Genomic DNA, 13,382 nt, shown 5'->3' with positions numbered 1-13,382 from the left:
ATGGGGATGGAGGGAGAAGGGGACAGATTTCAGGAGATAGATATGAAGAGCACATGACAGAAGCAGAGTTTGGAGGAAAGACAGCTGTAACAGTACCATTTCTAAACACAATCTGAACTACAAAAATATAAGCAAACTCTATGCACATGGTGGTGCATACATTTTAAGTCTGTGCTATTTAAAAAATAAAAAAATATTCAGTGCAACACTGGAAATACTTAATATCAGCTACTTGGGTTTTAGTTCTAGTGTTTCAAGAATGTGCCTTATTATTATATTAGTCTCCAAATCCAATTGATAGGGGGAGTATTTTCTCTGCAAGAAAATTAATTAGATTTTGATATTTCAAATTTAAAAAATATAGTATTAGGAAATGTATTCTGCCAAATGTATTTACATGTTACTACTTGCCATTGTCCATCCTGTTCTGTGTCTGTCTGATCTGTATTTCTTAGTGTACTTATTGTGTATACCTTATGTTAATTCATAGCCTTGGGAGTCCCAATCTTTCTGCAGTAATTTTCCTCATGAGGTCGTCTGTGCAGATTCTTGGGGCCAGTCCTTGCTGGTTTCTACAGATGCTGGCGTTTTGTTAATAGATGGTTAGTAAATGATCGTGTGTTTTTGTGTTAACTATTTATGTATCTGAACATGGTCTTGAAAATATATGTTCATAAGCTCTGCTCAGGTGTTGGTAAGTTCTCACCTCCATGGATAGTTACCAATCCAAGTAAATTTATTACATTTATGTAACCTATTTGCAGAATTTTTCTCTGCATCAGAAACAAGCCATATTTGATGGCCCATTTTAATGCAGATTTCTGAATGTTTTGTTATTTCAGATGCTGTTATTTGACCATCTGAAAAGACTCATTAAGTTAAATCCAAGCTCAAGGAGTGTTTAAGTGGTCTGTCCGCATTTCTTAGCCCTTGGTGATACTAGTGAGCATGAAGCCCAAAGCTTATGCAGCAATGGAAGCCTGCTTCTTCAGTAGCAATGCTTTGACCCTTACCTTCTGTGTGCCACAAGACCATCAGAATTGAGGCAATTAAGCTAATTCTCAGTGAATATTCTCAAACTTTCTAAAAGATGGTACCTTTTCTGCTTCGTTTGCATTATCTGATCTATGGCAATGATAAAAGTCTCCCATAAGGAAGTATAGGCTATGATGCTACGGTATATTTACCACTTTCTACAGGATGCTTTATTTTAGTGAGAGAAAAAAAAAGAAAGGCTTTTATTGCAAGAAGTTCAAAACCACTAACTACCAAATTATAGCAGAATTTTAAAGAAATTTGTGTGCTTCCTTTTTAGATGGTCAAACCACTGTTCAAGTATTTGATAAAACTCTGCAAATAAAGCAGATGCATGTGTTGGAAGCTCTGGATTATTTGGTTGCCCGAACAGACAAAGGTAGGAGAGGTCCCTATTAATCGGTTCTCCTATGCATATGTCTGGTTAACTGCTTTTTTGGCAGGCACATCAGTACAAAGGAATATTTTAACTCTTTTTCTTTAAGAAACTACTTTACTGGAAAAAAATGCTCTACGTTTTAATTCCTGCAGCGCTAGATTTATATTATCACCTTTTCTCACATCACCTAGCCATTTTTAAATTGCTTTTGTTAGGTTTTAGAGCTTTTATTGTTGCTCTTTTGACATCCGTCCACCTCTTTCCCTTTGCTGACTTCCTCTGGGCTGCTCACATGTTATTTCCTTATTGAGCATGTCTCAATGCTTTAGAATGCTTTAGAATTTGCATGACTCATGGGGCAGTCGCATCATACTAGTGGCACATATTAAATGTTTCATTTAGAATAAAAGATACAACAACTTCTCATCTATTTTTGTTGTTGTTGTTCTTGTTTTCTAAAAGGTGTGGGGAAAAAAGAAATCCCTAAATATGCTCAGAATAGTACTTCAGTGCAAACCATAAGACGGTCACACTGAATCATAGAATGGTTTGGGTTGGACCTTTTAAGGTTATCTAGTACACTTTTCCATCCCCCATCATGGTCACAGCCGTCTTTCAGTATATGAGGTTGCTCAGAGCCTTGCTCAATCTGATTCTGAATGCTTCCAGAGATCAGGCAACCATAGCTTTTCTGGGCAGCCTGTTCCAGCACCTTACCCCCTTCATAGTTAAGAAACTCATTCTTAACACGTGAGAAGCACACGTTCTTGTGTGTACATATTTTTGAAAAGAGAGGGACTTCATCCATTTTATTTTCGTTTTCTCAGTGTTGACAGTAAAAATTTGCTCTGAGTCGATGTTTCAAGTTATGGTGAGCTTAAGGAAGCGTTATGCCTTCTTTACTTTAATACTTTCTGTGGGTAAAGAAAGTCATGCATGTGCCGGAGGTCGTCCTAATTCATGTTGCTCTTCTATCAGAACTGAAGGCAGCACCTGTGATCTTTCTTTTGTATTTACAGCAGGATCTACACTGGCTATATATTTAGAAAATGTGCTTAATTTTTCCAGTTATACCAGCTGGTCTATTGAAAGAGTATACCGTGTCAGAAAATCTTGCTTTGTTTGCATTTTAAGAAGTTTGGTTTCTTATATAAGGAGCTGTTCTTAAAGAATAGCTTGTTTTCAACTGTTAATAGTAGTGCACCATTATTTATTTATTTAAATTTAGGAGTTGTGTATTCTACTCACATCTGCCTTCATGGAAAATAGATTTAACTATGGTAGTGGATGTGGTGTTATTTTTGCAATTGGAAAGTATCTTGAATGTGCATAACTTTGAAGAACGGCAAAACCAGTCTGCCTCCAGGTTTTCAGACTCTGTTAAGGTTATCAGCTGCTAGATATTTATAGTTAACCCTTCTACTCTTGCCTTTAGTTTGCCTCTGCTGTATTTTCACTTTTTTCCAGTAGCATAACATCTCACTGTTTTAAAGATCTTATATAATTTGTTGGGTTTTGTTTTGTTTTGTTTTTTGTTTTGTTTTGTTTTTTTTGTTGTTTTGTTTTGTTTTTTGTTTTGTGTTTTTTTGTTTTGTGTTTTTTTGTTTTGTGTTTTTTTGTTTTGTGTTTTTTTGTTTTGTGTTTTTTTGTTTTTGTGTTTTTGCAACATAGTCTGAAGGGAAACTTCTACAGAACTGAAGGCACTGGTTTCTAGGATTGTAAAGCCTAGACAGTGTTCACAAGCAGTCTTTCCTTGTTATCACATTCCTACTTACACCCAGAGAAGCAAAATTATTTATCTTTTGCTTTTATGACACTGCCCTGTTTGTTAGGAGCTGCATCTCTTTGGAAGTATTAATTTCAGAACACCATCATCTTCTTCTGATTTATTTTTTGGCTTTTTCCATCCTTCAGGGAAAGACTCCCGTCTCCTTGTCTTCAGATTGAGTTCAGTCCAAAAAGATATAGAAACAAAGCAGGTGATAAGAAGCAAATATGACTGCAGAGAAAATAAATTGGAGAGAACAAAAGGTGATTTTACTATCCTATGTTAAAAGTATCCACCGTACTATTATGGCAGTATTTGTCAGGAGATTATTAGCTCCCTGTTGCAGATATTCACCTTTAATTTTTTTGTCTGGTTGTTTTCTTTAACTCTGAACAGTTAATTCAACGTTTGTTAAGATTTTATTTGAAAATAAAATTGGGTGTAGTCCAGCATGCCTGTTGAGAGCTTGGTAAAATTACCATGTTACTTGATAATCACTGCTGATGAAAAGTTCTAGAGAAAAGCATATATGTTGCTTTCAAGATTGAGGGATATAATAAGAACTGTATGTCTCACACTCATGTACTAAGATCACTGTAAATTGGAGAAACACTGCCAAATCTATTTTAAATAGTAGCACTCAGAATAGTTTGAGTGTTGATTATTTTAATGGATGTAAACATTTTCTGATCTTCAACAGCAAGCTTCCTTGGAAAGCTGGAAGCTCTAGTATAGTAATAATCCACATATTTATTCTTTTACTTGCAAAAAGAATAAAGGGAAAAATTAAATTTAAGAGTCACATCATTTTGTCTTTTGCTAGATGTTAGTGCTATCCTATTGGGATGTTTGCAGTTCTGTTGCGCTCTTGTACTAACCATCGTTCAAATACAGAACCAAAAAGCAGTCATTACCCCAAATACTTACACTCTGGAACATTGTTTCCTTAGGCTGCCATTTATATGCCATTAATACTCACCATGGCAGTGAACTGAGGATTGTTGTTGCTATTCGGAACAAACTACTTCTCATCACAAAGAAATACAATCCATGCAACAGTTTAACAGGCAGCTCTCCATCATTATCTGAATCTCCAGTAGAGGAGTTCCAGTATATCCGGGTACGTGTAATCTGGTCACTAATTGCCTCTACAGACTGAGCAGCACTCAGCTAGTGGGGCAAAAAGGTAAAGAGCATGCATTTTGTCTTTCTGAACTTCCAGACAGATAAAAGCAAGAAGCAGTATCATGGAGCTCCATTGTTCTTGTGCCAAAGAAGTCTTTCAGATTTATTTGATTGAATTTGTTTGTTCTGTGTCATGTTTCTGTGCTTAGAAACATGTGCTTTCAGACTAAGAGTTTGAAAAAGAGAACAATTTTATTTACCGAGCTCCCAGGGCTCATTACTGGAACTGCTTCTATTTAAGATCTTTATTAACAATCTCGTTGAGGGGATTGAGTGCACCCTGTAAGTTTGCATATGACACCGAGCTGGGAGGGAGTGTTGATCTGCCTGAGGAGAGAAAGGCACTATAGAGGGACCTGGATAGACTGGATCGATGGGCCAAGGTTAACTTTATGTGTTTCAGTGGGGCCAAGTGTCAGGTCCTGCTTTTTGGTCGCAGCTCCAGGCAACCCTACCGGCTTGGGTAAGAGGGGCTAGAAAGCTGCCTAATGGAAAGGGACTTGGTGCACTGATGGACAGTTGGCTGAATATGGGCCAGTAATGTGCCCAGGTGGCAAGAAGGCCAGTGGCATCCTGGCTTGTATTAGGAATCGTGTGGTGAGCAGGACTAGGGAAGTAATCGTGCCCCTGTACTCAGCACTGGTGAGGCCTCACCTCAAGTACTGCGTTCAGTTTTGGGCACCTCAGTACAGAAAGGACATTGAGGTGCTGGGGCAGGTCCAAGAAGGGCAACAAGGCTGGAGAAGGGCCCAGAGAATATGGGCTGTGAAGAGTGACTGAAGGAACTGGAGCTATTTGGTCTGAGGAAGAGGAGGCTGAGGGGAGACCTTGTTGCTGTCTTCCAGTATCTAAAATATGCTTTCAGCAGGAGTGGTGTCGGTTTATTTTCACTGTTCACAGGTGACAGGACAAGGGGAAATGGCATCAAGTTGTGCCAGGGTAAGTTTAGGTTGGATATTAGGAAACGCTTCTTTACAGAAAGGGTTGTTAAGCACTGCAATGGGCTGCCCAGGGAGGTGGTTGAGTCACCAACCCTGGGTGTGTTTAAAAACTGTTTGGATGTGGTGCTCAGGGACATGATTTAACGGAGGATTGTTAGGGTAATATGCTTAGGTCGTGGTTGGACTTGATGATCTTAAAGGTCTTTTTCAACCTGAGTGATTCTATGATTCTATTTACCTTACAGGAAATATGCCTTTCTGACCCTCCAGTGGTTATGACGCTAGTTGATGGACCTACCGAAGACAGTGACAATATGATTTGTGTAGCTTATCGGCATCAGTTTGATTTAGTTAATGAAAGTACTGGGGAGTCCTACAGACTGCATCATATTGAAGCAAACAAGGTAAGTTTAAGCATGGAAACTATTTTCTTGCAGAACCACACTGAACATCATTTCTTGCAGAATTAGTGCTTGCTTTGCTGACCTGCTGGGAGCACTGTTTACAAAGATCCTGTGTCTCCTTTACTTTTCAGTCCTGTAACTTCTGCTGTAGGGGCAGACTGAGATACTTGTCTCTTTTGGAATGTGTGATGATAATTACTTCCGAGAGAGGTGGTTCCAAGACATGACACATGAAGACAGAACCTGTATTTCATTTCTCCGGGTCCAGTCTTGTTCAACATCTTCATCAGTGACCTTGATGAGGGGATAGTGGCCACCCTCAGCAAGTTTGCTGATGATACGAAGTTGGGAGGATTGGCTGACACGCCTGAAGGCTGTGCTGCCATTCAGCGAGGCCTGGACAGGCTGGAGAGCTGGGCAGTAAGAAACTGGATGAGGTTCAATAAAAGCAAGTGTAGGGTCTTACACCTAGGGAGGAATAATTGCATGCACCAATACAGGCTGGGGGATGAGCTGCTGGAGAGGAGCTCTGCAGAGAGGGACCTGGGCATCCTGGTGGACGACAGGTTGGCCATGAGCCAGCAGTGTGCCCTCGTGGCCAAAAAGGCCAGTGGCATTCTGGGGTGCATTAAGAAGAGCGTGTCCAGCAGGTCGAGGGAGGTGATCCTCCCCCTCTATTCTGCCCTGGTAAGGCCTCATCTGGAGTACTGTGTCCAGTTGTGGGCTCCCCAGTACAAAAAAGACAGGGATCTCTTGGAAAGAGTCCAGCGGAAGGCCACAAAGATGGTGAAGGGCCTGGAGCATCTCCCCTATGAAGAAAGGCTGAGTGAACTGGGTCTGTTTAGCCTTGAGAAAAGAAGACTGAGAGGGAACCTGATCCAGGTTTATAAATATCTGAGGTGTGGTGGCCATAGTGGTGAGGCCAGTCTCTTTTCAGTGGTACGTGGAGACAGGACGAGGGGAAACGGACATAAGCTGCAGCATAGGAAGTTTCGCACGAATGTGCGTAAGAACTTCTTTAGGTGAGGTGACGGAGCACTGGAACAGGCTGCCCAGGGAGGTTGTGGGGTCTCCTTCTCTGGAGATATTCAAGTCTCGCCTGGACGCCTACCTGTGCGACCTGGTATAGGGAACCTGCTTTGGCAGGGGGGTTGGTCTCGATGATCTCTAGAGGTCCCTTCCAACCCCTACAATTCTGTGATTCTGAAATATTGGTGTCAGCATCAATGCAAAGCTGTTATTGTCCTTTTAGTCAATAGTTTGCGTTTTGCCTTTTCTTTGTGTTCTCAATGTTTTATTGGTCAAGATTGCAGCAAAATAACTTCAGTTTTTGGGCACCAGTATCTCATTCAGATTTGCTTATTTCTAAATTACTAAAGCTAAAATATTTGTGTGTATCTTTTAGTTCTTTTTAAGAAACTGCTGCCCAGCCAAATAATAAATTAACTATATCTTTCTAACAACATAGTGTTGTGATTTAAGTAAACATCCTGAGTTGGGGGGGGGAAGGGGAGAAGTTCAAATGTTTCCTGCTGCAGGGAAGAGAATGATCTTAGACATCTTTGAAAGTTAAATAATTTTAATAATTTCTAAAAATGGATATGAATGTTTAACTTTAGATGTAAAAAATTGTTGATACACAGCTGTACTAACTCAAAATTTATATGGCCAAATAAATTAGGTAAGTTTTTATCACTTTATGCTATAGGCATAGTATTGAATATTCATTACTGAAGTACAGCATTAAATACAAAATAAATTGATTTCCATCCTAAGAGCTCTCTGAAAATGAGTCACAAAACAGACTGAATGTGAAAAATCACACTTTTTTTTTTTAAATCTATGATTGTGCAGCAACACCAACTGACTGTATTGCTTCATAGTCCAAACCTGGATGTAATATCTGCAGTATCCCATCTGAATATTCATTCCCATTTCCATTGCAGGTTAATTTTGTTGCAGCTATTGATGTATATGAAGATGGTGAAGCTGGTCTACTGTTATGTTATAACTGTAAGTATCTAGAGAAGACTGAAAATGGTAGGATCTCAATCTGCATATGGAATTATTTTTTCACTGGAGCCTAATCTGTGTTTTAAAGTAAATTTCAGAGTTTCACAGATAGTATTTCAGAATACATTCTTTTCGACTTAAATACAAAATTGAAGTACTATTTTACTGGGTATTTTGAATTAAACATACAGTAGATATTACTTTGTTACTCACAGAAGTCCTATTCCTTCAGATTTCCTTATTCTTTACCTAATTAAACACTGGATGTTTCCAGGATGTGTATAGCATTCCACCTGTTTTCTTTGTACTTTTGCATTCTGTTATTGTGCTTTTTTCTTCTGCACACTTCTTTGCACTGTCACATTTTTTCATTGTAATTCTCTCAATCTCGTTTTATAAAATGGTCTCCAATATAACACACATGTTCTTTTCTTCTTTTTTGCTTCTCATCTTCTTAAAAATATAACTTACAGATATGAAAGAGCTTTTATGAAACAATACACAGGAAGACAAAAGCGCACCCTTCTCTATTTCAGGCTATGTGTCCTATTGTCCTTTTCAAAGTGAGCATCGATGGAAACGTAATAAATACACCTAAATTCTAGTACTGGCTGTTAGTTTGGTACTTAAGGGGAAGTATTTCTTAAGTGTAACTTCCTCAGTAACACTGTGAGGCTTCATTGGTTCTCCTAGTTTGCCGTATCCTATCTGATTCTAGTTCACTTAGCACTGCTTCAGAACTAAAAAGCTCTGTGACAGTGCATGGTGAATTCCCATACCTGTACAGCTGCGCAGAATCAGTTCCGTTCTAATAGACTTACTGCTAATCCAAAGCTAATAAACTTAGTTGATGCTAAAGGTACGCTTCAGGATCCTCAGATCCTAAAGCCTAATGCACAGTCTTGCAGCTACTTTGAATTCCTATTTCTAGGACATTATCACAGAGAAACCTACTTCTGGTCTTTAGAGAGTTTTACAATTAATAAAAAGTCATCATAGAACAAATATGAAAGCACATGATTTGACAGTTCTAAGTTTGTATTTAGAAAAAGGCCTTTAATACTTTTCTTGTTATAAACTTAGATTGAGTCAAAGGACATAACTCATAGAAAAAAATCAAATCATAGGATGTCCTGTGTTGGAAGGGACCCACAAGAATCATCAACTCAACTCTTAAAATAGAATTTTACCTAAAAACATTGAAAAGAACTGATAGGAGCAGGTGTATGAGGTGCTCACAGATGTTTTCCTGGAGCCTCCAGTGCAATCATATGAACTAGTAAAAATAAAAGATGATTGCAATTCTTTCTCATCTTCAAGCCTTCTTTTAATTTGTTGACATGACTTCTCATTTTAAAGGATGTTTTATCAGCACTAGTGAGAGTGTTTAGAGAAGAAAATTGGGTAGTGGAAGATTAAATTCCTCATTATCTAGATCTTTCAAATTAAATTTAGAATTGCATTCCAAGTAGCCAGTTCATATCTGACTCATAAGAAGACTTAGTTTCAGTGCATGTATGGTAGCTAAGAGGTTCACAAGTAACATGATTAATGAAATCTTGGTATCTGTAGTATCCTATGTGTTTTACAGTCCTCAGAATACATGAACTAGCATATGGCTGCTTGCATGGCAGTTCTTACAGACAGAGGGGTACAGATCTGCTGACATGGGTTTCAGAAATGTTCTTGCCAATTTCTCTACTGTAAACAAGGTAAGGAGCTGATGATTGTTGAAACAGAATACCACTTACTTTGTGAAACATGGTAACTTATTAAAATGTAGCTCTTTTTATATTTATCTTTTAAATGTTCAAACGAAAGCTCGTTTTCCTTATTATCTGTTTTGATATAAAGAGGCTTCTACACAGATGTTTGAGTTTTATCTATGTATCCAAATTTAAGTGAAATCTACCTATAAAGTTGACATTTTTAATTTACAGTGTAAAGTGATGGGTGCTTTTTTTTTTTCTTTTTTTCTTTTTTTTTTTGTAACAGATGTTTGCCAGTATAGAAAGGTGAATCCTTTTAATGGTGGTTCTCCACTGATCCAGCCATCAGCTTATGATTTTCACTTTTGCTGGAATCAAGTTCCTTATGCTGTTGGTAAGAAAACATTTATTTTTAGTCTTTTATCAGTATCTCTTAGACCTGCGCTTGGCTATTTCGGAATTACAGCATGTGTGCTAGAAATACATTAAAAAGTAAAATTAATAACATTGCATATAAAAATTTGTATTTAATAAATTTTCTTAAACATAAATTAATAAATTATTAAGAATTTATTCATGGAGATGATAGTTAATGATTGAAATGCACTGCCCAGGAATATGGTGGAGTCTCTCCATTCCTGTAGGTATTTAACAGACATGTGGACATGGCACGAAGGGATATGGTTTAGTGATGGAACTTGGTAGGTCAGATTGATGGTTGGACTTTATGATCTTTGAAGGTCTTTTCCAAAATAGATAACTCTGTGATTCTATAAGCATGTTGCATTAATGATGCCACTTCTGCTAAGTGGCTGTTTATAGTGTATTTTGAAAAGTAGAGCCTTGGTGCAAAGTTTTTTTCCTTTGCTGAACTTTTTTCCTTTCTCTTTTTTTCCTTTCTCTTTTTTCTGTTTTTTTTTTTATTTCCCATTCACAGTCTGCATTCTGCCAGACATGGAGAATGAAATCTTGTTTAGGCTTGATGTATCTGAATGTTCATCACTTTATTACGCAAACTTTGTCATAGGAAGGGGAGATGCTGAAGTAGGTCAGATACTCAAGAACAGTCTTCATTGAGCAACCAAAAAACATTTACATTAATCATTCTTCTGTGCCAAATAATTTTTTGTTTCATTGCAGTCTGTGCTTTCCCTTACATACTTGCCTTCACTACTGATTCCATTGAGATCCGTTTAGTGGTGAATGGAAACTTAGTCCACACAGCAGTTGTGCCTGAGCTTCAACTTGTAGCATCAAGGGTAAGACACAAGAAAAGCATTTTTGACTATTTGTGATATGTTGAGATCTATTTAACTTGAAAAGTTGTCTAAGCCAAATACAAATCAAACCAAAGCTCGCAAGTGTGATTTCATTTGTGGTAAATATTCATCTGTGTGCTCCTAGTATTAAGTACAGTGAAGATCAGAATTGAACTCACTGTCCTTTATTGCCTGCAGTAATGCATACTTAAGGTATTTGATTGTTTATGGGGCAAATGCTATTCTGAACATCACAGAAGTTTTCCCAAGATACAGTGAGAAAGCCTTTCCCTGATCAGCCCTAATCAAATTAGCAGCAGTGCAGCTACAGTGACAATGAAACACAGTGGACAAACATTTGAGCTTTTACTCAGCAGATGATTAAGAAAGTCTTGTACTACTAATGATGAGTTCTTTGTCATTTCAGTCGGATATTTATTTTAAGGCTACTGCTGCAGTAAGCGGATCATCTCATAGCAGTTCTAAGGAAATGAATTCAACGAGTTCCCTTCAAACACCTACAGCTTATGACATGCCAGAATGTTCTCTTTCTTCTTCAGAAGGTAATATGGTTTCTAAGCAGTTTGAATAATCATCTCTGATTGTTCCAGCAGCTTCCACATCTCATTGTAGCTGATCTTTAGTAAGAGGAAATTGATCAGATAAAAGATTTTGAGTTAATAGCTGAGAGTCTGGAAGATAGAAATCTTACTACCCAAAGATCTGAATCACTTGGCTGAGCTTTTGCCCCACTGTATCTCTTTTGAATGCATAGCAGCATTATTTTGAAGCAATCATTTATATAGGGGAGAAGGAATTAAGTCTTAATAGCAAGATGAATCTCTGTCAATATGTCCAATACTAAAGAAAAAAAGGCATAGAATTATGAGAAAAATTTCAGACTTCACATACACCTTTACTTTCACTTAAAAACAGCTAAACCATCCCTCGATGATTCGAGTTCTTTTCAAATTCAGAATAAGAAGTATGTCTAGACACAGTCAACTTACTGTAAGGTAATCTGTGAACAGTTGATTTGAAAGGGAACAGTAATGGAGAAACATAGGAATATCGACTAGATAAAGCAATATGTATGTATGCCTTGGACTTTTAAATCTGGTACTGTTGGCAGAAAAGGAGAAGAGGAAGGAATCAGAATTTCAATTTTTAAAAGGTAGTGCTCTTTGATGGTAAGTTGTTTGGTGTTTGGGTTTTTTTCCCCAAAAAATTAAGAAAATGCAGAGTATTTTATGTCACTTAAGAAAAGCTATAATTTGAATTGTTTGGGATCCAGATTCCTGTATTCTGGCAACATATTAAAATATCTGGGGAATCTTGAACAGAATAGTGAGTTGTGGTCTTACAGTTGGGATATCAGCCTTCAGACATGTAAATTTACTTCCTTTTTCCATTGCTGATTCATCACCTTCCTAAGAGTCAAAAATCTTTTCCTCTGTAAGCCAAAATGTCAGTGCAAAATGTGGTTCTATTTCTTCCTTCTCCTAGCCTACTTATATTGTAAGGTGCAAAGCAAGAAAGGTTATTTGAGTTAAAAAGAACCCCACACAATGATTACAACTTTTCTCTATGATTTTTCATTTTGAAGTATTAAGAACTGATACTATTGTGAAAGAGTAACATTCTTTTTTTCCTTTTGAGTTTCAGGTGAAGTTACATGTAAAAACTTGTATAAAATTCCTCTTAGTAATCTGGTAGGGCGAAGCATTGAACGACCTCTGAAGTCACCTTTGACTCCTAAAGTTGTCACTACTCCAACATCCAGTGGCATTACCTCTCTTCCTGTTACTCACTCACTATCCTTATCTCGCATGGAAATTAAAGAGATTGCAAACAGGACACGTAAAGAATTGCTGGGTAAACTCCCCTTGTTCTTCAGTGTATATATATCAGTTACCACTAATATAATTTCTAATTTTTGGAGCATCTTTGGATTAATCTCATAGTCAGATTAGCGACAGACAACCAGTGTTCATAAACAAGTAGTACAAACAAAACAGTAAGAAAATGCTGTTTGCAAGTAGTTTAGATAGTGTCTGGTCATATATAAGGTGACCATAATCTAAGTCAGCTGAAAGCTGTTTAGTTAAAAATGAAAATAAGTGAAAAAATGAAAATGAAAAAAAAAACATTTTTGTGAATGCTTTATTTTCTGATGAGAATATTAAGACTTTTATTCCTTTATTGAGGCCTCTTGGATGAGCCTATTCCCAAGACAGAAGATGCACAGAAGCAAAAAAAGATTCCTCGAAGACAGTCAGACCCCAAGCAGGGAGCAGTAAGATCAACTAGTAGTGACAGGTAAATAAATGTATGGGCTTTAGGAAGGAGCCTAAGTTAGACCATGAATGTTTTGAGAATTGATTGCTTTTCAGCTGGTTTATGGTTTTCCCCGTTAGGTAAGGATTGACTGAGGCCTTTGTGAATTTCATGCTAATGTGTGGTTTAGTATCTAATAACAGCACTGAAATGGGTTACGCATATTGCTAAAAGACACGTTATGAGTGAAGCAAGGCTAAATAGGATTTTGTGGAGGACCTACTGCAGTTGGGCCTGTCACTAGGATTTGAACTACTAAATTCACGCTGCAGACTGAATTATTGTTTTCTTCATATCTTCTTGTCTCACTATTTCCAAAATAAATTTTGCAAATAAATATTGTTGCATTTGT

The 13,382-nt window shown here is 37.5% G+C and overlaps 1 protein-coding gene across 17 annotated transcripts in view; it reads left to right on the top strand.

Moving 5' to 3' along the window:
- The window catches only part of GARNL3 (GTPase activating Rap/RanGAP domain like 3), a 49,490-nt gene that overhangs the window by 30,622 nt on the left and 5,486 nt on the right, over window positions 1-13,382 (top strand). For 10 of the 17 annotated variants that reach the window (XM_085239689.1, XM_085239688.1, XM_085239683.1 and 7 more), the window contains 11 exons: window positions 491-602; window positions 1,316-1,414; window positions 3,329-3,445; window positions 4,133-4,302; window positions 5,554-5,712; window positions 7,659-7,725; window positions 9,721-9,828; window positions 10,575-10,693; window positions 11,121-11,256; window positions 12,353-12,568; window positions 12,901-13,012. In XM_085239689.1, coding sequence (XP_085095815.1) covers window positions 491-602; window positions 1,316-1,414; window positions 3,329-3,445; window positions 4,133-4,302; window positions 5,554-5,712; window positions 7,659-7,725; window positions 9,721-9,828; window positions 10,575-10,693; window positions 11,121-11,256; window positions 12,353-12,568; window positions 12,901-13,012 — 1,415 coding nt within the window. Of the gene's footprint in view, window positions 1-490; window positions 603-1,315; window positions 1,415-3,328; window positions 3,446-4,132; window positions 4,303-5,553; window positions 5,713-7,658; window positions 7,726-9,720; window positions 9,829-10,574; window positions 10,694-11,120; window positions 11,257-12,352; window positions 12,569-12,900; window positions 13,013-13,110 lie in introns of all 17 variants that reach the window. The other 7 variants (XM_085239685.1, XM_085239687.1, XM_085239698.1 and 4 more) reach the window with 2 other exon arrangements.

The sequence above is a fragment of the Meleagris gallopavo genome, chromosome 19 (assembly GCF_905368555.1).
Source record: "Meleagris gallopavo chromosome 19, MGAL_WU_HG_1.1, whole genome shotgun sequence".
Taxonomy (NCBI): domain Eukaryota; kingdom Metazoa; phylum Chordata; class Aves; order Galliformes; family Phasianidae; genus Meleagris; species Meleagris gallopavo.
Note: the sequence above shows the minus strand (reverse complement) of the source record. Positions and strands in the feature narration are given on the sequence as shown.